At 37.3% G+C, this 27,466-nt stretch overlaps 1 protein-coding gene across 4 annotated transcripts in view; it reads left to right on the forward strand.

Annotated features, from left to right (window-relative positions):
* Positions 1 to 27,466, forward strand: part of DCLK1 (doublecortin like kinase 1) — a 244,224-nt gene that overhangs the window by 181,489 nt on the left and 35,269 nt on the right. For 3 of the 4 annotated variants that reach the window (XM_030476083.1, XM_030476084.1, XM_030476082.1), the window contains exons 7-11: positions 13,232 to 13,316; positions 14,682 to 14,790; positions 19,691 to 19,748; positions 20,425 to 20,544; positions 26,342 to 26,488. In XM_030476083.1, the coding sequence (XP_030331943.1) occupies positions 13,232 to 13,316; positions 14,682 to 14,790; positions 19,691 to 19,748; positions 20,425 to 20,544; positions 26,342 to 26,488 (519 nt within the window). Of the gene's footprint in view, positions 1 to 1,552; positions 6,423 to 13,231; positions 13,317 to 14,681; positions 14,791 to 19,690; positions 19,749 to 20,424; positions 20,545 to 26,341; positions 26,489 to 27,466 lie in introns of those variants that run through there. The other variant, XM_030476085.1, reaches the window with a different exon arrangement.

Raw genomic sequence — 27,466 nt, forward strand, 5'->3', positions numbered from 1 at the left:
AACATTCCATAAATATTAAAAGTAAGTCCTTGTAAGTGTCTTCTTTGTAAGTTCTGAATACATGGTTTTTATATTCAGAGAAGTGAGCCATCACCTTGAAGATATTATTCAAAAGTTAGGGGTGTTACCCTCACTAGCAAATCAAATGATTGTTTTTCTGTACTATGTATTAGAATTTCCCAAACTGTATGTGCTGAAAAGAAATTTTAACAATTAACTAATTATTTAGTATTCATAATGACATGATCTTGTCTGTTTAAAATGCTTCTTTTGTCTAGATTGTTCACAACAAAATAGAAATGTATTTAAGATCTGATTTTCACTCAGAAAGTACCTGCAAATATAAACCTGCATAGATTATTGAGATCCTTGTAAATTTGAAATTTGTAAAGCATTCGTTTTAGGTAGTCCTTGTTTATAGTATAGCTTTTAGATTTGTTTATTTTGTGTCAGTTATTTTCTGTGATTAAAAAAACAAACAAACCCCAAACCAAGATCAACCCTAAAGCTGACTCCATCAGCCTTCCCATTCCCATGCATTCCTGTATTTCGTCATATAGTTGTTTTGTTGTATTTTGTAAATATGTCTTATACTTAAAAGATCCACCAAAACACTTTAAAGCGATCAGAAGTTGGCTATGAGTTGTGCTGGTCACCTGCCTGTGCAGCACTCCTCTAAACCATCAGTGATGCTTAATTCACTCTAAAAAGATAGCACTCTGTCCGCTACCACTTCTCTTTGCTGAACTTTCTCTTTCATTCAGTGCTATTGTGTATCTTGGCAAGGATTGTTGTGCTGTGTAGGTTGGACAGGGCAATGTGTCATCCCCTAGCACCTCTGGTATTTGAGGAATATCTGATCCATTAGAGGATGCTCGGAGTGGGTGTTTTAAAAACAATGAATTCATGTACTCAAACTCTCCTCTGCTGTCAGGAGCTGGTTGCTTGGCTACCGTCAGAAAGAGCCTGTGATGGAGGGTTTTACATGCTGTCTTTTTACACATGCACACAGACACAGAAACACTGTGGAAAAGAGATACTATTATCAGTGCAATATAGGTAACGGCAATATTCAATGTCAGCATTCTGGGGCTCGAATGCTGCTGGACCCATGCTATATCACCACGGGGTGGCAAGTTTTGATTACCTTATGTAAGGTAAGCACTTACTTTCCTACTGCTGTTTGCCAAACAGCAAAAAGGGAGCTATATTTCCTTTGAGATTAAATTCATAGTGCCAAGTTTCAAAACAATTAGGAGACTCCTCCAAACACACAAATATTGTCTTAATAGTGTTTAATAGGACAGAATCAAAGAAAAAAATAATTGTCTCTTAGAATATGTTGTACTTTGAAACTCCAGCATTATTTACTATCTATTTGTTGATTAAAAAATAATTATATGACATTAAGCCAAAAATCTGAGTATATAGAATATGTGTATTTTATGTTAAACAATATCTTCTGGTCCACAGTAACAAAAAGAATATAAGACATTTGCAGTGCAACAAATCAAACACAATAAACAAATCTATACTGCACTTCATCTTACAGGACCTGTATCGCCCACTCTCTTCGGATGATATGGATTCAGTAGGAGACTCAGTGTAAAAGAGAAAATGGAACAATGTTTATGGTTTGTGATTTGGTGAAGGTTTAACATTTTTAAAGAGAATAGCTGCTAATTTACAGTAATAGTGAATCGCACAAAAGAGTTTTGCATATTTAGTGTTAAAAACATGGGGCCAAATTAATTCCAGTGTGTGGGGGTATTTTTGGCTTTACCACTGCATTTTAATGCAAGAATTTGTAATGAATGAGCCATTGAATATGTCCATCAAATACAAAACAGCATTGTGCATACTTTAAGGAACGAAGATTGGATAAGGTGAATATAATGCACAAATCTATAATGGGCACATTTATGAATAGCACTCTTTTTATAATCTAAGGTACTGATTATATGTTCTGTTTTTACCATGGGTATCTTTATTCATTTTGGTATGAACAGTTAATGAATACTTTGCTTTTACCAATGAATAGGTAAAATGCAGAAAAGAAAAAAACCTGCCATATTAAACTGCTTGCACCATGCTGTTTGATCCTGACACGCATATTTGGAACACTCTAAGTTTAGTCTTTTTATCTAAATGAAAAGAAAATTAAGAAATCTTGTGCGGTCACAGGACAAAAAGTAAATGCTTTTAAAGCAGTGTTCAAGTTCTCTTCACTGCATTACCATCTCATGACTGTAAACAGAAGGATGTTCACAGGCAACATCAATGTTTTACCTGGCAAGAGCTGTTAATACTGATCGTCTGCGTGTTGCAAGTAAATATGGACAGATTTCTAAATGAGGAAATTTGGGGGCCCGCTGGCTATCAGCATCATCAGACACACATATGATACCTTTTGGAAAAACACAGTTTGGCTGAGAAACTAGTGATTATTTTCACTTATGTTGAGAACAGGAACACTGGGTTTTTATTTGCTGTAACAAGGCATTTTATGCATTTTAAAATGAAAGCCTACAGAAATGGTGGTACTGTAAATCATCCTCCTATCGACCTAATTTCTATGTTTTCATAATTTGTAGAGGTGGTCATTTTTTACATCATGAATATGCAAAACTCTAGTGTTAAAGTAGGTCATGCATTTTAACCAGTTGCTTAACAAATTATCTACTAATTTTATTTGTTTTCTGCTGCTTTATTGTGAAAATCTTAGTCTATTTTAATTTACATAATGGCAATATTTCCCATCATTGCATATTGCTTTAAATTTTATCTGTTGTATTTAAGCCCATAGTGTAGAGATCACACATTTTTTACTGTCTTATACCTTTCTGTTCAGTATCTCAAATACTAATGATTTAAGAATTAGAAATTACTGTGATTCTGATCCTCAACAAAAGCTATAGAGATTATATTGTTGAGCTACTTAGTGATGATTTAATATATTTTGAAATCAGGAAAATTTACCTAATAGCAGCAAATGTTTAGCTGCCACATGCCAACTTTTAAATGTAGTGAAATAATTCCTTTACACTAATTTGTCCATAATAAAATTCAACATCTGGAAAATGTTGGCATGTGATGTTACAGCTTCACTGTATCAATATTGGTTTCTTTATGGAGGGTATTTGCAAAATGAAGTAAAAGGGCAGCAGAATACAAAACTTACCTTCTCTAGTTTCAATACTTGGTTCCAGTATCACGTGGAGAGAAAGTCATTGATCTGGCAGGTTTGGTGAAGCAGTTAGGTCATTCTCTTTTGAAATGCATGTTTTGCCATTCCTGCTTCAGACTTCAGATCTAAAACTGTTCCCAGTAATACGAACAGTCATGTGCCCCCCCTCCATACCCCAATCCTCTAAGGCTGTCCTGTTCTACTGAAAAAGTTTGCAGCTGTGAAGTTACTTGCATTTTTGCCACTTACGAGGGAATGTTTTTATAAAATATATTACTTAATCCCAAGAAACACGTATTATGTAAAGGCATTATGTTCCCAAATATTCAGACAATTCCACCAGACTGAATAAAGTACTTACTGACGTTTTGAAAATTGTTTTCTTCCTGTAAAGAAAATAAATTCCAGGAATTTTAATTTTCCTCCCCTCTCCTGTATAAGCTACTGCTGTGTAAGGCAGTTTATTAAGAATGTTTGTTCTGTGCAGGGAGCACAGATTGCCAGCAAACCTGAATCCCACAGCTTTGCTTATCTGTGGACAAGGAAAATGGACCTTATATCAATAATCGTTATCATAGCGAGTTCTCAATCAAGACTGTTTCAAAGAATATGCTAGTCCAGAACATTTAATCATTTCAGCATATGACTTGTATTAAGGGGCTATTCAGGGGCAATATGTATCAATATTTCATTTAAAGAATGAAAGTCTCTTAGAGATTGAAAAGGTACACTGTTTATAGACTTTGAGATGCCTTTTGTGTGGAATGTAATTCCCATTACACATGAGCAGAAATGAAATGTTTCCTTTGAGCAACACCAGAAGGTTTCAGTTTATGGATGAAACTGAAATTGTGTTTCTTGATGCCGTAGTTCTGCTTGCAACAGCACAGGTTTTAGTTTGTTCCTAGATTTTATCAACCTCATTAAATAACTTAATAGCTTAAGCAACTTTATAGTGTTTGACCCTCTTATAGTTCTCTGTATGCTGCATTACTTGTGCCTACTTTAAGGTGATTATGATGTAGCTGAAGAGTCTTGTATAGATTATGAATGCTTTGCTTCCCTTTGAGCTTTATGAATACTTGTGATTATTTCCCTAATGCTTTCTGCAACTTTTCAGGGGTTTTTTTTAATCCCTTCTTCTTCTATATAACAAAAAGTTCACATGTGAAGCACAGAATGTGTATGTTTATATTTATATACACACACATATAGATTAATTGCTTTGAAACCCATGCACAGTTATGTCACATTTGTGGCTTTAAACAAATACGTGGGGAAAATGTATTAATGGAATGATGTTCATCTGGTGGGATTCGCTGTAGCTCTGCTAAAGTCAGTGGAGCTGCACCAACCTGCACTTGCTGAGCAGCTCCCCCGAGGAAGACAATTATAAGAGATCTCGTGTACAAACAAGGGCTAAATTCTGATGAGTTTGCAGTTAGTGGCAAAACCACCATTGACGCCAAGGTGGGAAGGATTAGGACCTTGTGCACAAATATATATACACAGACAGAACATTAATCATAAATTTGAAATGGTATGATTTTGGTATGTTCAGACTAGAGTCTCTTGAATTGCACTGTTCTAAAGTTTTTAACTCATACAATATTAGAAGTTATTTTGTTGAAATCTTTAAACATAAACATACATGAGTAAAATCTTTAATATTCATTATCCAATGTGAAAATTGCTTTTCAATTTGTAAAATAATTCAGCAGCAGCACATTATATTTACTTATTTTTCTCTTTAAACCGTTTTCACAGGGCATATATGATTGTAAAATGAAAATTCTGGGGCATTAATATTATGGCCATAAGCATATATTATAAGAAAGGATATATAATATTAAAGAGCCTTGAAGAACACCTGGGTTGAGATTGTGTGATATAACAATTGAAATTAATAATAATGTTTGTTTACTTTTACAGTTTCATACTTCCCACTGCTGTGAAGTATGTGAACTTTGTATGGTGGACTATGTTGCAAAAAATGTCCTCCAACTCTAAATGTTAAAATGAAATAATAGTAATATAGAAAAAAACCTCTGATCAACCCAAGTTTACTGTTTTGTCAAAAATAGTGGTGAAATGAACAAACAGAAAATCGTTGTGGTGCTAAAATACCTCATCATTTGATGAGTACATAGATTAATGTTGTCTGTGCTTTTTCTTGTATTCAATTAATGGTATAAAACCAAATGAAATATTCATTATTTAATCTTCACTTTCAGTTTATCTGTTAGTGACAGAATGAGAACTTGTAACTATGAATGAACAACAGAAAAATAATGTCACCCAGTCAGCAGTAGCTTTACATGCAGAGCAAAGCAAGCAAGTAGTGGTCACACTCTGGAAATGGGTGTGCTCCCCTTAGGAACCCCTCCATTCCAAAAGCAGGGCTTGCCAAGCACAGCAGAGGCTATTCTGAGCTGTATTTGCTGTCATAACACCTTTCGGCTGGCTCAGTTTGCCTCTTTCACCTCGCACCTGATCTCAGACTGGCTGAGCTCCCTCACTCCCCATGGAAGGCAATGGGTATGTAGATACACATGTTGTGTACACACACTTAGCGAAGGGTTGTTAAAAACACATGCAGTGCACACATACTTATCCATATGCATTTTAGTGTCTGTATTTGCGCATGTTGGTTATATTCAGATTTTCTTAACTCTCAGCAGTGAAGTATGAAAAAAGGTGTACTGTATTCAGTGTACTTGTTGTCTGATGTTCTCTGAGGTAATTAGTTTGTGGTTTGCCCTGCAACACAGTGTTTTGGAATTTGAACTCTAGTGAAAGAGGAACTAATGATGTTTGTGCTAAGGCCTCTTAATTTTGTTAGTTGCACTATGATATTGTAAATATCGGCACATTTACAACAGAAGTTTAAGATTTTACAAAGTTATGCATACAATTATTTTATTTTTCTTTTTCAAAAAGTGCTTGGATATTTGCTTTTTAAAATATACCATTTTTGTATTAATGTGATGCAGGAAACCAAAAAGAAAGTTGTTGATTTATCAACAAAAAATGTAAAACTTGCAAATGAATGTTTTATTTCATATAATCATCCGAAGAAAATCACCTTAATTTTTATGCCATTGTTTCATCATACTGTGTTGTACTTGTGTTTCATATTTGACCATGTCATCCTGGTTGCAATTTGTTGTTTCGCTAGATTTAACATTACTGTAGGTTATTGTAAGCGATGTAATAAATATATTTAAAAAATGCACACTGTTCAGTGAGTTTATTTTGGAAATGTGATTAACAGGCTTTAAAAAAATACTTGCAGTTGGTATTGCTTGTTCATTTTGGATCAGCACTGTCCATCTAATGGTTCACTGAGCATATGGGATTCAGGCATCCTAATGGGTCCCTTTAAATAGTAGACGTATTTTGCGCTTTTTTAAACTCCAGACTCTAGTGTGTAGATGCAAAAGATCCTTCAAGGAAGAATTTGGCTTCTAATGTGGTTGTTTTGAGTCAGTAAATATACCTGCCTTGAATTGCTTATGGGTAAGCGTGCGTGTATATGCGATGGGGTAGATTTGAAATATGAAGTGAGAAATTAGTAGACTATCCAAAGCAAGGTACCAGCCCCCTGCTGACAACTCAGCTACAGCAGCGCTCCTCTTAAGACAAGTATTAGGAAAACAATGTCTGTGAAAAGCTAAGAGGACTGAAACGTACCCACGGTGATTTAAAATAAGTACCTTGTTTTCTTGATATATCTTTCCACATTTTAAAAATACACATCTATAGCCTGGTTTTGTTTTTTTTTTATTTAGCAAGGGTGGGGGAAGAGAGGCGTTACAATTTCTGACATGTCATCTGCCAGTCTGATGCTTCAGCTGATGTTCAGACACTCTCCTAGAGGGATCTGTGGGCCTGATAAAAGTTCTAGTTTTGAAACCCACTTGGTTGCGAATAAATAGGTCTGCCTAAAACTGGTGTACAGACACAGATAGAAGCAGTACTATAGAAATGAGGAAGAGTAGACACAAAATAATTGGGGTTTCTGTCTCTACCAAGTAACATTTAAGAATACCAGGAGAGCTTTTAAAACTCAACTTGAAGAGATTAAAAATAAAAGTGGCGATTGTGCTGCGCCCTTAATTAGATGGAAGAAATAAGAACCTTCTTTCATGGTCTTTCAATTATTATTCAATAGTTGAGTGGAAAACTTTACCTGTGTATAACTTTAGAAAAGGAAAAAAGAAACCTTCTCATTGCATCATTGTACATGTAACTTTTCATGTTAACCACAGTATGGATAGAGTAATGACAGATCAATTTCCGATTCCATGAATCTGATACTTTATTTTTTAGATCATCAGTCTTTTTTGGAGGATTCCAAAGGTTGAGTGAGCCTACAGTCTGAATTATGGCTCTGCTTTGGAAGCAGCTGCTTGGCACTAGCAGAGGTTAGATTTAAGTTTACTTTTAAATACTATAAAGGAAACTATGTTGGTCTTTCAGAATTGCCTTGTCATGCAAATCAAATGAGTGTATAAGCAGTTGATGCTGCAGCTTAGTAAGAGGATCCTAATAAAAAAAGTACTTCAGCTTGAAAATTCAATTTTAATCTGTCAGCTTGATTTACTTGCAAACTCTTCCATTTGTCCCTCTATCTCTCAAAGAAGAAAATCAACACAAGTTCCTGAATGACGTGCACTGGAGTATTGCTTGTGTAGTTTAAACTTTTCTCTTCTCCAAGCTGTGTAAATCCTGAATTGCATAAATGAACAAAAAAATATCATTTCCCTAGGTAGGGCCTCTCTTTAGTCAAGTGTCTAACAAGCCAGGGCAGGATGTAGAACTGTGGATAAGTAGCAGGTTTGCATACATTTTTTATTGTTCCTTTCCAGATGAAGCTGTTTATAAATAAATTTGGATCTTGTTTAGTGCACTGTCCAAATTTGAAAAGAAAACAATTACATCATTTCTCTTTCTATACGTTGAATTCCACTGACTTCCATTCTTTCAGCATGCGGATTGTGGATTTGATATTTCTCCATGAAGTAATTCTTTGCCAGCTCTGTACTGTTTACATGAAAACTTTTTTCCCCTTCTGAGCTGTCTGGGCCAAAAAAATGTAAATGATTAAACAAAAGAAAATCAAAACTATTTTTCACTAGTTAGAGTTGGGAGAGGGAGTTTCAATGTAACCCTTTGCTTCTCTCTAAATGGAATAATAAAAACTGAACTTGTTTTCTTAACACTGGCATCAAAATATGTTATTTTACTGTTTTAAATCAGTTGTCCTCTGCTTTACCTTTTGTTCTCTGAAGATGTACCATTTTGTCGTATTGACTCACTTATTTCTTGCTTAACACATATTGCAGGAAATTTTTGAGCCCTTCAAAGTCCTTCAAAGCTGATAACCTGCACTGGACTGTTTTCTTAATTTTGCTAACAGTGATGATCTTTAGGCTAAGGAATTGACTTTGTCAGGATTTCATGATGGCTACCTTGCAAAGGTTATTTATAATGAGACTGAGCCCTAGTATGGGCTCCAAAAGAGGTGAGCGTGATTCCTTAACTGTTTAGATTTGGTTTTAATGCTGTTTATCCTTGCTGAGCTGAACATCTTACACATATTACTGACACAAATTGCTTTTTGTGTGTTTTTTAATTCTGTAGAATTCTTCAGAATAGGGAAATCTTAGGAAGCATCATTTAAAGACATTGATAATTCCCTTATCCTGAGCTTCCTTCCTGAATTTACACTTTGTTTACGAATTTTACTCTTCACATCACTAAGCCTGTTTCTAAAACAGCAGAACTCTGCATGAGATCCAAACTTAGTGTTACACCTGTGTGCATTTCTGTTACTCACATTTCATCCAGATGCTTCCTTCATGCTAGGAACATACAAAGGGATCTATTGTTGAGAGACTTTCTAGACTCCATATGCACTAATAAAGGTTTTGAGAGGTTTGGAAAATTAAATGCAGTGTTTGGGGTTTAAGATTCAGGAATCTGAATTGCCTTAACAAACTTTCTAGTCATACTTGTTTTAAGTTTCTTTTCATAACTGCTGACACTTGTAGTCCACAAGAATAATTCCTGCTGTTTTGTTGAAGTGGGATTATAAAATTAATTTAGGCCAAAGTTGAGTATGGCGATAGAGAAATCACAGTAATATTTATTATTTTACTGCCTTTTTTTCATGGATTTAGCACAATTTCCACTGAGATACAAGCTATTTACAAAATGGTTGCTAAATAAATCTCCCAGTGAGACGTGGATGAAACTCTATAGTGCTAATGTTTCCATTCACATCAATGAGATATGTGATGTGCTGGCCATCTGTTGTATAAACCTGAATAGGATCTGAAATCCTTACACCAAAGACCTGACTTTTTTACGCCATCACTTTTATAGAGGTGTGCCATAAAAATGGCCATGTGCTGGCGACCTGTGCAACTGGATCCCTTTAAATCTGTGTAATAGTGATGACATTTCAAGCACGTCAGCATCTCTTAAAATTAAAACAGCTAATTGCATTAAGGTCTGTGTGTTGAAGAGATTATATTCATGCTTAGAGTTTGTTTGTCCCCCCTCCCCATCTGCGATATCCCTGGTGGGGTCCACAGCTGTGAGAGCGACAGTGTGTGCAACAGACTGCCTTACGATTGGCAAGCCAAGTGGAAGGAACACCAAGACCCACAAGGATTGCTGGACTCGGAGGGCTTTCAGCTTGTGAGAGCAACAAGCTAATTAAAGTCTAAATAAATGGAACGTCCTTCCAGCTGAAGTAAAGATAAATAAATAAATGCCTATGTGTTGTTCCAGAGGATTGAATAAAGATGAAAATATTTGTGTCCTGTTTATCCAGTAACGTCTCTTTAATGGTGAAAGGGGTCCATCAGCAGACTTGGTGAATATATGCAAATGTACAGTTTATGATTTCTTTTTAATCTGTTTTAATAGGAGGGGTTCAGCAAAGGTAATGAAAAGTATGTGATTTCTTCATATTTTTCAACTAATTTAAAAATTTTAAAGTTTAAAGCTTTCAAAATCTCAGTATGTATTTTTAGCAAGTCTCTGCTTAGCTACTGTTCCTTGTCACTGGCGAGCTCTGCTTCTGCTCACCCACTGGTGCTTTGCACGCAGAGCTCACTGAGGGGGCTGTATGCTTTGTTTGCAGACCTTTGGTACAGTAAATGCTACTAATGCATCACTTTAGTTCTTCTTCAGTTACAAATATCATCTTAGTCTTCCCATTCTTATGTAGTGTCAACAAGAAAGGGGTTTTATATCCTTTAGATTTTCAATGGGCCACTTTTTTTTCAGTTTGTTTAATTAAACCTAGCCTAGATACATATTTAGTGAGCTATACCTAAAACATATAGGAGTGAATTTAATTTCAGTTATGTGTAGGCCATTAAGACTACATTTTTTTAATACATTTGTATTTATAAAGTGTATTATATATGTATGTAAAATATATTTAATTACATTTATAAATATATTTGTATTTAAAGTGTAGCACTTGCTGAAGCGCTTTGCTGAAATGAGCCCTCAAAGGGATCTAATTTTGGAAGGAAATGACTGAGCAATCACAGTTCTCAGCTACACCTCATCTTGAGGGTCCTTGAGAATTTAGGTTCCCAAATAGACATTTGAGTCACTCTAGGCACTCATTCTGAGAAGATGTGGCCACCAAGTTAAGTCTTGATTTTCACTTCTCCCATTCTCACGAATGAGAACAATGGGTGCAAGACGCTTTTAAAGAGACCATCAGACTGCTAAAGAAGGCTGCACTGGTGTGCGGTCAGTAGTCTTGACCTAACATCTGCTGAAAAGTGTAATCCTACTATTTAAAATAGGAAAAAAAAAAAAATCAATAAAGTAGTTGTTTAATAATCTATTGAAAATCTAGCACTAACCTTTTTGTGTTGTACCCCTTAACTGTTGTAAAGGTTCATTCCTGATTGTATATGTAACAAGTATTAAACATATTAAAATTGTAATTCATGTAGGAAAATACTGTGGAGTGGGAAAAGAAGTAAGAAATTGGATGCCTGGTCTAGGAAAACAAACAGGCACAGCAGAATGAGTAGAGAAAACATGTTTTTCTGCGTATTTTACAAGCAGGCATGTAAAGGAAACAATTCTCTCATTACATGTGTATAAAAATAGGCTTTGAGGGTGACTTCTCCAGGCATGAGAACTCCTAGCATTTGCCGTTACCTTGATCCTCATCTGCTCATTTGTTCAAAAAATGAACCAGAGGTAAGTTTTTACTGACATGTCCCACAGTTTAGCACAGCAATACCATATACATAAGCACATCCTAATCATGAAACAAGGGCAGCAATATCTTAGTGAACTGCATAAAATCCATCAGTGCTCACTTCTCGTCAAGAGGCAGCAAAACTAGTCCAAAAACTGATTAATGCCATTTTTAATTCTGGTCAAAGCTCAGAAGAAATGCTTGGATGGATGAGAACAGTGAGCTGGGGTTGATCGAAAGAAAAAAAAAAGGGGGCGAAGAATCTCTTGGTAGATGGGATGTGCCAGCTTTCAGGATTATTGAGTGAAAAATGGGCCATGTTTAACCATCTTCTAAATCATCTGACCTTAATCTATTATGGGAGAAATTAAAAGTTAGTCTGTTCAAATGAACTTACCATACTGGCCAGCTTTTAACTCTGCTAACTGCCTTCTCCCTGGCTCTGTACTCTGCAAAAATCCCAACAGCTGCAGCATTAGTTATTCTTGCTCCAGTCATCAGCTGTGCTCTGTGGTGGCAGAGGAGAGAGATTGTTCCATAGATGCTGTATGAAATTTGTGAAGGGGATTGGTGCCCTGATTATGGGCATCTAGATACCTTGCAAATACAGATAAGAAGCTGATGATGTTAGTTATATGCAGTACAGCCTACAGTTTCCATAATATATAGATTGAAGGAGGTAATTAAGTGCTGCAGCACTTTGTAACCTTTCAGCATGTGAACCTGAGAAAGTTTTAGTTTTGGAAATCCTCTGAATACTTCTCACTTATGTTGCAACACGAGGACCTGAGGAAAAGCTTGATTTTGCTGTAAGTTTAAAGGGCCGCTGTTACATTTGCAGCTTTTCTTAGTTTCCTTTGAAGATGAGAGAATTCTGATGATATGTTTGTGTAGTTGTTACGCAACACAGGATAAAGTTTTGGGTGAAATCCAGTCCATCTCGTATGTCTGTGTAGTTTCATCCATCTGTATGTGTGATGAAGCAGTCTTCATAAAGTACATGACTAGAATCCATATGTAACTGATAGACATTGATATGTGCTTTGGAAGTCTTCCTTAGTGAGATCCTGCCTGCTATACTTTTGGCATCCAAGCTGGGTGGCTACAAATTTCCTTCCAGAGATGATAGAGATACCATCCTCCTCCCATTAACCGTATAGGCAAACATAGACACTTGCTGCACAAGTACTTAAAACCAAGGTATAGACTCATGCCTCAAGTGAGCTATACCCAATCAAACGCTTTTCCAAAGAAGCAAACATTATTCACCCTGACATTTTACTTTTTCCATACATTAACATAATGATGACTACGTTCTAGAACACAGCTGGGGCGGATTTAACCAGAGGGAGGTTTGCAAAAGTAAGGAATTCTGCCTGTAACAAAGCCAACTTCAGTCAAAGGAGACATTTGTGCTTCTAGTGGGTGCTGAGTTAACAGTGTTGCTGAGAAAACAGTCTCCTGCCTGCAGAGGGCATAAAGCTCTTTGGCAGGGTTTCCCTGCCAAAATATGTGTAGAATAGGGAGAAACTAATGGACCATACATAAAAGCCTTGCTGCACATTGCTGCACATGATGGATCAGAGATGTCTCCATGTATGCTAGGGTAAGAAAAGTATAATTTCAGTGGAGAAATTGGACTCTTCCCAAGCATTCACATATCCCTCCACCAAAGTAAATCAATACCTTACATAGGGAGCACTGAAGCCACTCTGGGATGTGTGTCCAGCAGGAATCTGCTGTGGGTACTCGTCCTCCTTAAAAATCTTCTGTTTTCATTTGTGTCTCTCCATTTCCAGAGCTCCCAACACAGTGGCTCCTCTACCTCATTAGCATCCACCAAAGTTTGCAGCTCTATGGATGAAAATGATGGACCTGCAGAAGGTAACATTTGAAGGCTGACATTTCAAAGCAGTCAGTGTAGTGATAACAGCAGCTGTGTAGGAAATGAGTCATTCCTCCTGCCGGAGAAGGTGGGAGCATTGGGGGTTGGATGACTCTCCATGAGGAGGCTCATCAGTCTTAGCAAACCAGTTAGGTTCACCGTGGTTCAGAATTGATCTGGACATCACTGTTCAGAGGTGGTTTTGTTGCAGGATACTCAATATACTAGTTCCGCAGGTGACGCAGTGCTGAGTGGATTATTTTAGTAATTTTTTGTCTCATCTGTCGTGGTGCTAAAGAGCATACTGCAGTCCTGGGTCTTCATTCAAAAATGATTAGTCTTACCCCATGTTAGGGCTTTGAGCAAGTTGGCTAACGGATAGTGTCTGCTTGAATACTGCCAGTTCACACGCACATAGACGTAAGCGTGTGTGTTTGTTCCCATCTGACAGTAACTCTACATGCGGCCTGTGAATTCAGGCAAACCCCAGCTCCCCTGGATCGTAACATTCACTTTTAATATTAAACTGAAAAAAAGGGACAGATAAAAATACAGTTAAAAGCACTGTCTAAAAGAGTGTAAATTCAAGTCACATTTCTGAGAGGCATTTTTTTTAATGTTATGATATTTATATGGTAGGTTGTATCAGCTGCAGTTTACAGTCAGCTTTTAGAGGCATGTTAGGTATTTGTAACATGCTATTTCAAATGCATTTAGAAATAATGGTACATGAATGAGCACTAAAACACATGAAACTACAAACTTTTCTTATGCTTAGACACTGTGTAATGCAATTTTACCTAAACATCTGGTGCCCAGGTTGCATGTGAGGTAGTATTATTGAGAACATTTGTTTAAAAACTAAATATTTAATACTGGGGGAGGGGGAGAACTAGCACTTAGCACATGAGGAGTTTTATGGATGTCTCAGTTTACAGGATGTAATAAAATAAGTGCTTGAGTGTTGGACTTCTTTGGTACATATATTTAATCATGCTGTGTCAAGGAGTTCCAGCCCTTTTTGGAGGCTGGTCTGCGCTTGTGCAGATCACAGGGGCCTTTTCATAATTAAAAAAATACAATTTTGGTTTCGTCCTGGGGGCATATTGCAGTGGGAATGGTAAACTATGTAACAGTCAAATGGCGGTATGTTTGAGCCCCCAGAAGTCTTATTTTTCATTATTGTATCTGTGTGAAACCTGTTGAGTATATACAATGTCAGCAGCATGGTTTCACTGTACAGTAAGTGAGATACTGACGCTGAATGGTTTCCAGGCTCCAAAACCATAGACTTAAAATGCATGTTATGTGCAACATCTGTGTTTCCTTCACTAACAATAAAAATGTACTAATGATTCTTTCAGAAGTGTTGGAGGAAGGTTTCCAGGTTCCAGCATCAATAGCAGAGCGATACAAAGTTGGAAGGACTATAGGAGATGGAAATTTTGCTATTGTGAAGGAGTGTATAGAAAGGTGAGGAGCATAATATACTTATTACTGTAAAAGCAATCATTAATGCCATGGTTTTTCTAAATCATGTCTTTAGTTGTAGAATATGGGACATATAATAGGGTAATGTCTCAATGCCAGATGGAAAAACTGGTGTAATGCCCTCTCATATAAAAAAAATAGAGTGAGTCCAAGGGACAGTCTATGAATTTAATTCTTTGTGGGTTTTATATGTTTTTTTCTGCTGCACTCTGCATGATTTTACCAGTTCTTTGTGTTAAATCTTTCTCATTGTGCTGAAATAACATCTCTTCTTGCAGTATATTATTGCAACTCTCCCTTTACATTAGACTGATGAAACATTTCACATGTAGATGCATTCTGTAAAGATGTCAGGAAGTTTTGTGTGTGCAGTGTAGTGGTCATGGTGAGTACAAAGGACTGATTTTGGATCCATCTATTCTGCCATCTGACACTGAGGAATAACCTGTTCTATGTTTATCTTTAATTACATGGGCATCTATCTCCTCCTTGCCTGCTTTATGCCATTATATGGGCTCCTTCCAACTTTGGAGCCTGCACTTCAGCCATCAAAATCTAACTTCTTCAGTGTCCTTTACTGTTAAGAAGTGAGAACAGTCCCCTTTAAAGACTGATTTTAGACATCCACTCAAGATTAACCACAAGTCACTTCAGCTGTTGGTGTTGCTAAAAGCATCCAGGTTGACTATCTCAGGTGTCGGGTTTTAAATCTGGCCAGGCAGGTCATGAGCCAGGCTTGAAATGGCTCTACCCAACATTAAGAGTGTAAAAAATAGGGAACTAAGAAAGACAGAAATTCTCTGAGAAGAACTGCAGATGCCTTTTGGTGGTATTGTTAAAAACAGGAGAGTATGGGATAAAAAAGACAGAAGGTATTTCACCTGCATGTCAAAGGATTTTGAGATCGCTCATGTTATACAGTGGTACTGCAAAGAAGGCAAAAAAATTCCAGAGCTAGAGATGTCCAAAAGAAAGAATAGAGGTGTCAAGGTCTGATAACAAAATTTCACAAGTGAAGTTGTGTATCTGCTATTACCATGTCCTAGAGAGAAGACTCTCACAGAAGACTGTAACTTCACCTCTGAGATCAAAGAAAGGATTTTAGCCTGTAAGAATATGGTATTAACCCTAGAGACTGAGTAAAGGTTAGATCTCATGGCAGATACTGATAAATTAGCTTTCCTGGTTTTAAACTAGAGTCTCTGGAAAAAGACAGTTCCTGCTCTGTATCTCAAAGTGTCTGGCAAAGTCGGAGACCATGAAGACAGCTGTTGGAGAAAGGGGAAGAGCGTATTTTTTATCAGCTGACAGTGTGCTTGTGGGACTTGACCAAAGCTCTCATGGGCCCTTTAGAGTTCTGTCAGACTGAGTTCCTGGTGGAGCTGGTCATCTTGAGGGTGAAAACTGTTCAGATCAAACCCTAAGGTCTCAACACTAGACTGGGGAATCTGGAAACCCAAAGGAAGCAAAGCAAAATAATATGAAACAAGAAAGCACTGAAACACAACCCATGGAGGGGGCATGACTGATAAAAAGCACAGGTGAAAACATAGAGCCAAGAAAAGAGAAAAAAGCAAGCTAAAAGTAAAGTGAGCAGTGACTAGGAGAAACAGATTACAAGGCAAAATAATAAAAGGTTGAGGTTTGGATACACTGTCATTCAGCTGAACACGCTAGTTGTGCTGAGAGATGGTTCAAATGTGCTAGAGTGCATTTTACAACTCTTTCTCAAGCTGAGAGAAAAGGCATGAACAAAATTAAATATAGGTCCCACCACACCTAAATATAATACCGATTACAATATCCTTGAGACCTAAAATGAAAACTGTTTCCTCTCCTCTTGTCTATACCACTGGTCCCAGAAGTATCTGATAACATGACGTACCTAGTGAATATGTGCTCAAATGGCATGATTGCTCAGGTATTCCGAGATACATGCTTTTATGGTCTCTGAGCTATACCATTTCAAGATCTCATTTGTACCAGAGTTACTACTTCGTAAGAGCTTGAAAATTACAGTAGAATTTTTTCTGATAGTTTCCACTTCTAAAGCAGTATACCCTTACTGTCACGAGTGTGGAAGGCGAAATAAAGGCTCAAAGGGTAAATTAAATCCAGTATGTGTAAAACCCCTTCAAAAACATTCTTCACAGTCTTTCTGAGCAAAAAACACCTCACATCAAAGTCTGATTCGTCCATCATTTGCAGAGCCAGAATTGATGGAGTGATACTTGGGACAGAGGACTTTTCCACTTTCCTCTGATGTACAATTCCTGTGTGCATTAGACTTCAAAAGAATAACACCACGAGGTGTTAAGCAAGTAGGGGGGGAATGGGTCTTGTTATACAACTTCACTGATCACATGGGTTCTTCTTCTCGATAGCTGTGGAGATCAGCCTGTGCGCACTGGTTAGCCACTCTGACAATTCAGATGCATTCACAGACATTTTCCTCTGACAACAACCAGTCCAAATAGAAACCATAAACAATCTTTAAAATTTTCACGAGGACTTCTAAGTCCCATTCTGTGCATCTGTGAATGCACAGGCATGTTCACACACAAAAACATTTAATATACACACAGAAATAATGAAGATAGATTTTGTCTCCAGTGCAATGGAAATCTCTCTGAGCTTTGCAAAAGATTAAAACAGCCAGGGAATGTGGCACAGGGCCGTTATGAACTGGAAGTCTAACTCTGTGTCCTGCTGTAGTGTTGCAGGTCCAGACTTTTATCCAGCTATAATGTGTTCCCTACTTTGTGTGGCACCTTTTCATTGTTTGGGTAAGAGGTGATATGCTCATTTCACTCTGAGTTTCTGGCATGGCTGTGCATTTTTTTTTAGCATGTGTGTAAGTTGCTGTGCTGCTGACAGCCTGTGGTTCTGCAGCTTTTTAAGGGAAAGGATTTGCATTATCTTAGCTTTAATTTTCTTTTTACCAAAACAAAGAGCAGTCAGAGTTGTCATCTGCTCATTACATATCTACTTTATCATATGTGCAATTTGTCCTGTGGTGTTTTTATATGTGTTCATTTTTAACTTTCAGATACTTCCAAATTCTGACATTTCTTCACTAGATCAGATTTCCCAGTGTTTTGGAGTACATGGAGTCTCTCATGGCCAACAAAAACCATCAATTTCCTTTCTCATGACAGAAAGGAAGCATTCCTAGGGCAACCAAGCAGCTTGAAAGACTCCTATTGAAAGAGGGCATATTTTGTCTGAGTTTGAACCCCAGATATTTTAATTTTTAACATTCCTTCTCCTACCTCCTCCTTTCATTCTCCAAAAATAGTGTCCCTGTCTCTGCCTGTCCTGTCACTGAGCTGGCACTGTAGTCATCAAACAGCAGCACCAGGAAGGGGCGCCCCACATGGAGTGAGGACCATTTCCGGAGGCTGTAGCATTAAACCTCTTTGTGTACAGATATAAGAAGCTTTTAATTTTGCTTTGCTTAAATCTTGAACAGCCATGCTGTACATTTTTTACAAGTCATAAACATCATCATCCAATATGACTTCTTTGCACAGCCATTGAATGTCTTAATACAGCCATTGATGTCTTAATACAGGCTGTCTTGGCTCCCTGGGAACTCAGACAGAATTAATATTTTATTTTGTTTTTTTTTAATTTTACTGAAGTCTTTATTTTCCTTAAATTAATATAGTGGTACATCATTGCCAGAGGAGTTCTCTGTGCTTAAATATGGCAATGAAAATACCCTGTCATTTTCCTAATGCAGTGGTTTCAGTTTGTGACTCACTTTGCATGTCTTATTTGACAGACTGTGCACATTTTTAGGCATGTTCATTTCTCTCATTAACTTACTATATATTAATTCAATCTATCAGTTTAACTGTGTTTTGCTAAATGAACAATGAAAAACAAAATCATCCCATATGCTTGAGAGGTTTTTTTTTTTTTTTTTTTTTTTTAACCAAACATATGCTTAAGGGCAATATAATAGACTTTTGTAAACTGCTTAGATCTTTATTATAAAATGAAAGTGTTTCGTTAAGAGCTTTTTCTTATATTACCCATTCTCCATTTAGTCTTCTAGTGTAAATAGAGCTTGTGAACAGAGCTTCTTGGTTTCATCCTTACAACCATCTTTTGGTTTTGTAACTTGATTAAGAAATGGAAGTTGATACTGTTAACTTGTCTACAGGCTTATTTTCCTATGTTAGCGTTCTATATAATATATATATGTAGTAGTGATAAGTATTATATGGTTTCAAAAAAACCCAAACTCAATCAAAAGGAAATGTGTCCTCATGCTTAACTATTTCTCTAGAATTTCTTACTGTCTCCAGAAACTTTCATATTCTGTTCTAAACATTGTATTTAACTCTGCTAAATATCGTATACTTACTGAATACATAAAACATTATTTCAAGGACTGACTTTTCTACCATAACAGTTGTGAGTGCACATGTGCAAACAAAAGACTTTTCACTTCAGGTCTAAAATAAAAATATTTTCCATAGCTCATAGGTTTTTTTTGTATAACAGAAAACAAAAATTTTGGGGTTTTAGAAGATTTGGAATCTGTAAATACTGTATAATGTTTTTACATAAAACTGCAGAAGGAATAACAATTACTAATATAAAATGGAAAAATAAGGTTATTTTGTTTTGAAAACGTTGTAATGTCCTCATTTTTAAAAAAAAATGCTTACTGTTTTTTTTCCTCAGGCATACAATAAATTTGGATCAAGTTCACAATTCCAGTCAAATCCAAGCTTCATTTCTTGACAGAATAATTACTTGAATGGAATTATTGCCCAGACCTATTGTGCTCAAAGGACAAATATTAACTCGATTGAGAAAAGTATTCAATGTGATCGAACATACAAATTTTTCTTTTCTCTTTCTTCAGATCAACTGGTAGAGAATATGCCCTGAAAATAATCAAAAAAAGTAAATGTAGAGGAAAAGTAAGTATGAAAAACTCATAAAAGACAAAAGATTTTGATTTTTTTTCCCAGGAAACATTTTGTGAGAGATCAGTTTGGGAAGCTGTTGGCGTTTGTCTACTTCTTGGCACGTGTTAGAATCTTTTTGATTGAAGCCTTTGTCTGACCTCTGGAGGCCCTTGGAGTAGCAGTATAAATGGCTGCGATGTGGCCATAGAAGCATGTGTTCATTGTCCAGTTTGTTGGTTGTGTGTGGACACTCCGCTTGCTCTTTATCCCTGTAATTATGTCCTCTAACTTGCATAATTCCAGATGCATAGAAAACAGAAAAATAATACTAATAATTATAACGACGCTGGTTACTATGTCTAAAGAGTTTGCAAGGTTAATCAAATTGATGTCACTTTTATACCAAGTGACTGTTAGCTTTTGAAATCTATAACAAAAGATGCTGCTTCTGAGAAAAAACTTTAGAAACTTCCATATTTAACTTTTCTCTGTTCATGTGTTTCTTTTTCAGTTATCACGTGGATGTTGTTTCTAGACATGTTCCTTCCATATTGCTGGAGGCAACATCTGTTGCCTTTTTAAAAAACTCTGAGGAGTCTGTGCAGGTCCCAATTCTCTCTGGTTTTTTTCCACTGTGAAAATTTTTCCCACAAATCCATAGTCATTAAAGATTTATTTTGTGTGGCAGGAACACATGATCCAGAATGAGGTATCTATTTTAAGACGAGTAAAGCATCCCAACATTGTACTTCTGATTGAGGAGATGGACATGCCAACTGAGTTGTACCTTGTCATGGAACTTGTAAAAGTGAGTATTTTGGAGACAAGCTGCTTATTAAGAAATGTTTCAAACATACTAAGAAGTTTCATTGGTACTAATGCTTACTAAAAATCATGGAATCACAGAATAATTTAGAATGGAAAGAGTTTCTGTCCAGCACCCTACTGAAAGATGTGTGACACGCTGTCAGATTTTTTTCTTATAACTTTCAAATATTTCAAACATTCATCTAACTTTCTGTAAGCCCACTCTGGACAGTACTTTAGAGATGACCAGTTTTATTTGCTCCCCCAAAATAAGTGTCTTTTAAAAGTTTCAACTTAAAGAAATGCATCTTCCTTGAGGTGAATTGAAAATGCCCCCAGTCTGAATATCCGTAAATACCAGCCTTCAAAATTCAATATTCTTTTAAGAAATACAGTTTAATTAAATTTTATTAATTTATATTAAACATTATTACTTGTCCTTTTTCTCTATTGATTTATAGTAACACATTGTGAGGCTTGCCTCCTTGATAATAATCTAAATTTAAGCTGGGGGAAGGGGGAAATGAAAGAGAAATGCCTGCTATTTAAAGCATGGTTCTATTCTGAAAAGTGAGTTTGTGAATGCAGTATTTTATATTTGAGACCCTATTTATTTCTTCACAGTAACTTCCAGATCTCATGCACTTCTTTCACTTGCTGGTGGAATGACATATTCAGACTGGATTATGAAATTCAGAGTAGGTCATCTCTTGCCCCAAATACTGTCAGCTGTGCAGTGCAAGAAGAATTAATTTAGCCTCGATTCTGGTACTAATACACAAGTATGTCACTGTGCATAAAAGGTGGTAAAAATACATTTGCATAAATTGTACAAATCAGGGCAGAAAACTGCTGAGGACATCTTGTCCTCCATACTTATTTTAACAGAATACGCCTGCTTTTCACATTCACTAAATTAGTAATTAGTGATTCTTTTTCCTTCCTCAGCTATTCTATGGGAAGGACATCTTTCCAGCAGCCACCTCCATTTCTGTATCTTGATAAGCATGCTCTCCTGGGGCAGCCTATCATGCCACCTGGGAAATCCACAGTTTTAGGTGTTTAAGGACAAAGATTTCAATAAAGCTGTGCAGCAGCAGCAGCATTTGTGTGCAGGCCTGTTGTATGTGCATGCTTAACACTTGTGAGCAAATCAGGTACTCTGAACCCTGCCACCCAGATCATTTACATTTAAATTAAATTTAAAAGTGTTGTCACCTTTGGCAGGCATTCTCGGTATCCATGGTTAGAAACAGGCATCAGCAGAGGTCATGAGAGAAAGTGATTTTGGCAAGCAGGATTGTTATCTGCTTTGCTCTAGGTAAAGATTAGGGGATGTTCTTAATATAGGCAACTCATTGAGATGCGACGTAGGATGATCCCAGGTCCAAGTGTTTCTTAAAGAACTTCTCACTCTCTGGACTGGAATACAAGACCAAGGAGAATGAAAAGTTTTTTGTTTTGTTCCATTATGCCCCATGCTCCATGGCAGCACCAGTGACACAAGCTGTGTTCTCAGTGTAGAGCTGGGAGTATGTCAAGTGTGGCCTGTGGGTGGATGGTCACAGATTTTCCAAGTCCTTTTGATGGGCTGGGATAGCCTTATCATCCATGAGAAGCTCAGGTGATGCCCCACTGCTTAGAAGATGGCAATGTCATCCTCTTAGGTTTGAGCCTGCCAGGTGTCCTACTTGGCTTGAGTGGTGCTATGGAGCTTAACGTACCACTAACCCTACTATCCACCACCTCCAAGCTCTGAGGAAGCACACTGGGACATGTTGGTGGCAAGGAGCTGACAGGGTACTCAGCATCCCCATTTTTGTCTCTGATAGAGGGGTTAAATCCTAAGAAAAAAGCAAAATACTGGCACTCTTCCACACCACAAATCCCTCTGTGTAACCAGTGCCAGAAGAATTTCCCTACCTTCATCATAGTCACAGCCCTCTCTCACACTCAGGAGTGCAAAGTGAAGTAGCACAGCTTCAAATCAGATGCTATTAGCCATCTAACACGATTTTAATCATAATTACTGCTCTTTTCTACAATAAGTGAGCTCACTTGGAGATCCATGCTATTGTAGGTTTTTTCCAGTGTCGATGAGAGCTTGTTCAAAGCTGCCTCAATTCTCTTGCATGACGTTGTAATCTAACATAGCCACGGCTTCAGCCTGCATTGACAAATCCTTCATCTTGGCCCCATGAGGTGTGCTAAGAAGTAAAAGCTGAGCCTTGTCTAACATGCCAAGACATAAGCACATAGCTGGTTTTATGGGTGCAACCTGCTGTGTTATTCATGCCTGAAAAATGTTCAAATTGTAGTCTCCAGTGGATTTTTAATCAAAGTCCTACTCAGCTAAGTAAGAGGAGGGGACTGACAACCCTTACAACATAACTAGCCGAAAGATCTGTATAAAAAAAATCATCCATTATATTCACCTTCTGGAAAAATATCTTTTCTTGCACTCTTTCTTTTTTACTCTTTAGAATTTCTGCACATACTAAGATATTTATGCTTTTAGTTATGTTATAGAATGGCTTTATAGACATTTCTGTAGTTCAGGTATCTTAGAAAGCACTGGTTTAATGTTTTTTACTTTTATGTGCACTAATAGAAGAAATTTAGAAGAAATATCTTGATCCTGGGAAGTTAACCTTGTTTCTTTAAAGCAAATGTCTATTCCTTAATATTTAATGGAGAAAAAAACCCAAATAAACCAAGTATTTCTGGAAAGACATTAATTGTTAATTCATCAATTGCTGACTGTTAGTATTTCATAGCGTGCACTGTTAAAATTGATTAACCATCTGTTATTGACTGGCTTTTGAAGACCTGACGTTAAATCAAACTCACAGACGGGAAAGAAATTCAAGGAGAAAAGGCTTGATACCGCAGAGCACGGTTTCAGTTAATACCACCCTGCATTAATTGGCAGTAACATGTTTGACATAAGTGGCTGCTGCAAATAGTGCCCTCACCTCATGGCAGATAGGCCATTCATTGCTTTGTAAAGTGTAAGAAAAAGCACTTCATAAATACAAATATAAACACATTGCAAGTGGTGCTTGTAGAAGGAAGCAAAGACCTGGTTTCTGGCACGTTGCCTTTTTGCACAGCGAAACAAAATTGTTATTTAAACCTAACAGGGGTTTGGCCAATTTAACAAGCAAGATTTATTGCAGTTTCCTTTAGTGCTCCAGGATATGATTTCACTTTTGCAGAAGAAAAGAGAGATTATATCATTTATATAACAAGGTAATAAATAAATAATTAGTTACTGTACTTCCAAGTATACTTCCTCATGTGCACAGATGATAAAAACTGCATTCAGATGTTGCTGATCCCATTTCACTCCAGAACTGGGGATTTAAGACTGAAATGTCATCCTGAACTCACCCCTTGTGCCTGAATAAATGATAGTGACCTGCTGCGTGAATCAGCTAAGCAGAACCTTGCAGGTTAAAGTGCTCTTCAGGGAAAGGGAAGTCTGAAAACAATTCTGCCTGATATAGCTGTCAGCTGTGTTGACTCTTTCCAGGATATTACCTCTCTTTTCACTGCAGAGAATCCCACAGACTAAGTATATGCTTTTTTTATCTGGCTACCTGGTAAGAGACTTTACTGAGTAAACTGCTTAAATGGGGAAAATTAGTTTGCTTCAGCTTGGCTTGACTGTCTATTAATGTTCTCTGCAGCCTCTATCTTTTTCTGAGTTTAGTTTTGGGTTTTTTTTTTTTTCTTGTGCATGAACATTTGTTCTTTTTCTTCTGACTTAAGGCCAAAATTTTCCCTTCTCTTTTTAAAGTTCAGCTTCTTTCCTTTTTGCCCCTCATACCTCAGCTTGGACAGTTTTCTTTGTTTGGAAGCAGATCTTTTGCTGATGTTACTGGCACTTCTCCTGGGCATCTGGAATATATTAGATAAGACCAAAGATCTGTCTAATCCACTACCTCATGTTAAAAAGCAGCTGGTACAGGGACTTCACAGGAAGGATCTTATGGAAGATAGATTATCTATCCCACATCTTTTGCCACATGCTGATATCTAATACTTAGGGATCAGATAATGCCATGAAGTACATGGTATTGTACTTTTGCCAAATACTTGGCCTTTTTCTGTAATCCTCTATCTGGTTTAGCTTGGCCTTTTAGTCCTCTTTTTCCTAGATGCTATGTATCTTGATCAGTCACCAACCAGAGCAAGAGGTTTTGATGTGGTCCAGATTTCACAATGGTTGGCTGCAAGCAGTTTCCAAAGCTGGGGTTTTGCATCTACAGTGGGAATAAACCTGCCCTGGCAGGCTTCAGCTGCACCTCAACAATGCAAAATTCATAATAGTTTGTTTAGGGTTTTTAACAAGTAGGGTCTGTTTTCTCAGGTTTGAGTCTCTGGTGGTTGTCGTTTCCTGCCTTTTTCTCTGTAGCTGTGGTTCCTGGGAAAATTATGGGTTTTGTTTCTTCCCCCTCCTCCTTTCTCTTAGTGAAAACAGTGTTTACTCTGGAGCTGAGCCTTAAAAAAAAAAAGGGGGGGGGCAAATAACTTGAGACTGTTGATAAAATCCTGAGAGTTGGGAAAGTTGGGATTCCTCTCTTGTTTTCAGAAAATACCTACTTTTTTCTTTAAGATACAGTCTCCTGTATTTATTTTTTATCTTTATGTTTTGGCTGCAGCATGGATTTTTTGCACTGGTTTTGCAGAATTATCCTTCTCCCCCCCACCCCCCACCCCCCCATGTTTTCTTTATGGTGCTGCTGCTTTGGTTTTGGCCAAGAGCCCAATACCTCTGAGTAGTATCTCTCAAAAGATATTTGTTTTTTCCTTCACTCTGGCAAGATTCAAGATTCCTCCTTAATTTCTTCTTTAAACTTATTTTTTGGTCTTTCTCCAAGCACTTACATGTTCTTCTTCCCACTTGCCAACTCAGCTCTGGAAATACAGTCCAAATGTCATGGCTGCCTTAGATCCTGATGAAGATTATTTCAGCTTCGAGAACTTCACCCAATTTTCCTTCTTTTCTTCTTTCTTTCTTTCTTGTTTTTCTTTCACTGGAAGTAGCTTTTAGCTGAATTAGACAGCACGATGAGCTGGAAATGGCAGAAGCTGCCATCTGTATTTGTAGCTGTGGTGAAATACTAATGTTAATTCTTAAGTGTCTTCCAGTATGACTGTCTGACATATATGCTGGAGAGTTCTTCAGTGTTAGCTGCAAGAAGCTTCACACTACCAAAAACTTCACATCTTGTGTAGACAAAGTGGTTTCTATAATCCATGTTTTCAAAGTTTTATGAGACAGAAACAGATTTTTAAAATATGCTAGCAGTGATGACAGGTAGCTGGTTTGAGTTTTACTCAGAGTTCCTTTGTTTTCCTGGAGTTCAGTCAGGATTTGGGCAAAAATTTTGTATCAGCGTGTTTATGGTTATAATAAAGAGTGGCAAGGGTTGGTACATGGCATCATCACAGGCGTGTTGGCATGCCAGAAATTCACAACAGTGGCTCTGAATACACAGGTTGTCAAGTGCTGGACACGTTACAAAAGCAGCAGCAGGTGGGAATGGTTTGCAGTAGAGATTCCTGCCTCTTGGCTGACCGCCTAAGCCACGATGAGTGGTTCTGAATTACTGATATATTCAGCTGCCATTATGGGGGACGTTATCACAGTACCCATAGTTTATAGCTCCAAGGAAACTGTGCTATTCCTCCCTCCTCCTCCTCTATAAATGATGCTCCTTGATCTTCCCTAAATTTTTCAGTCATTTCACAAGCAATATTGCTCATATGCCATGGTCATTTTACTGCAGGGAGGAGATCTTTTTGATGCTATCACTTCCACCAACAAATATACAGAGAGAGATGCCAGCGGGATGCTTTACAATCTGGCCAGTGCCATCAAATATCTTCACAGCCTGAACATTGTCCACAGGGATATCAAGCCGGAGAATCTACTGGTAAGTGAAGGTTCAACTTTTGGCATTGTTGGTAACTTGGGAGTGTGTGACAGAAGGTCCACGCTTCTCCCTCCTTCCACACACCCGCCAAGTTTATTTCAGTCTTTTAAGTCACTAGCCCTTTTTTTAACCTTAGCATTGTAAAGCGCTCCTAAGAATAACAGCTATCACAAGAAGTACAGTAACATAAGCTGGTATGTCTAGACTGTTCCTCAGGACACAGCAGCAAAATTGTTCCAGAGATCAATAGAAGTGACCTTTTAGTAAGCTGCAGTATAATTTCTAGCTTCTCATAAACACAGAGGTGTTCTGTCCTCAACAGATTACTGTGTACTTCTGCAGCTGCCTAAGTAATTAGCAGCAGTTCAGTTTTACGAACACTGTGGATGTAAATGTTGTGCCCTAATCATGAAGTACAGCAGAGCACAACCAGGAAGAAACTTCAGTGTTCTTCCTTTCCTTGCTACATCTTTCAAATAGTCCTATAGCACTTTGTATTAAGATACTTTCTAAAATAGACAGCCTAAATCTTCATTTTCCTGGTTGAATTTGTATGACCCCTATCCACTGAAGACAGTGAAAAATGTACCCTGGCAACAAGTCCTTCATCTGAGAATTTTCACTCTTGAATGCAGCAATTGTGATGCCCAATGGACATAGTTTTATTTCTTCTGATTATTTCACTGTTCTCTGAGTTTTCCCAAATTCACATGTTCTAGTACCAAGATGTCCCAATTGTCCATATATTCTGTGACCATAAAACAGTGTTTAAGATACCTAGAATATCAGTTCTCTCAGTTGTGTGCTCTCTGGCATGGCTTAATGCATTTAGTCCTGATTGACAGTGAAGAAGTTTTATGGGAAAGTTGACTCAAGTAGATCTTACTAAATTTCCAGGGAGGGGGATTTTTACAGTTGAGGTTCCTCTAGTGTTAGATGCCTTTATAGTTCTGGGTGAGGAAGCAGCCTGCCCTCATT

Source organism: Strigops habroptila, chromosome 2, assembly GCF_004027225.2.
Source record: "Strigops habroptila isolate Jane chromosome 2, bStrHab1.2.pri, whole genome shotgun sequence".
NCBI classification, from domain to species: Eukaryota; Metazoa; Chordata; class Aves; order Psittaciformes; family Psittacidae; genus Strigops; species Strigops habroptila.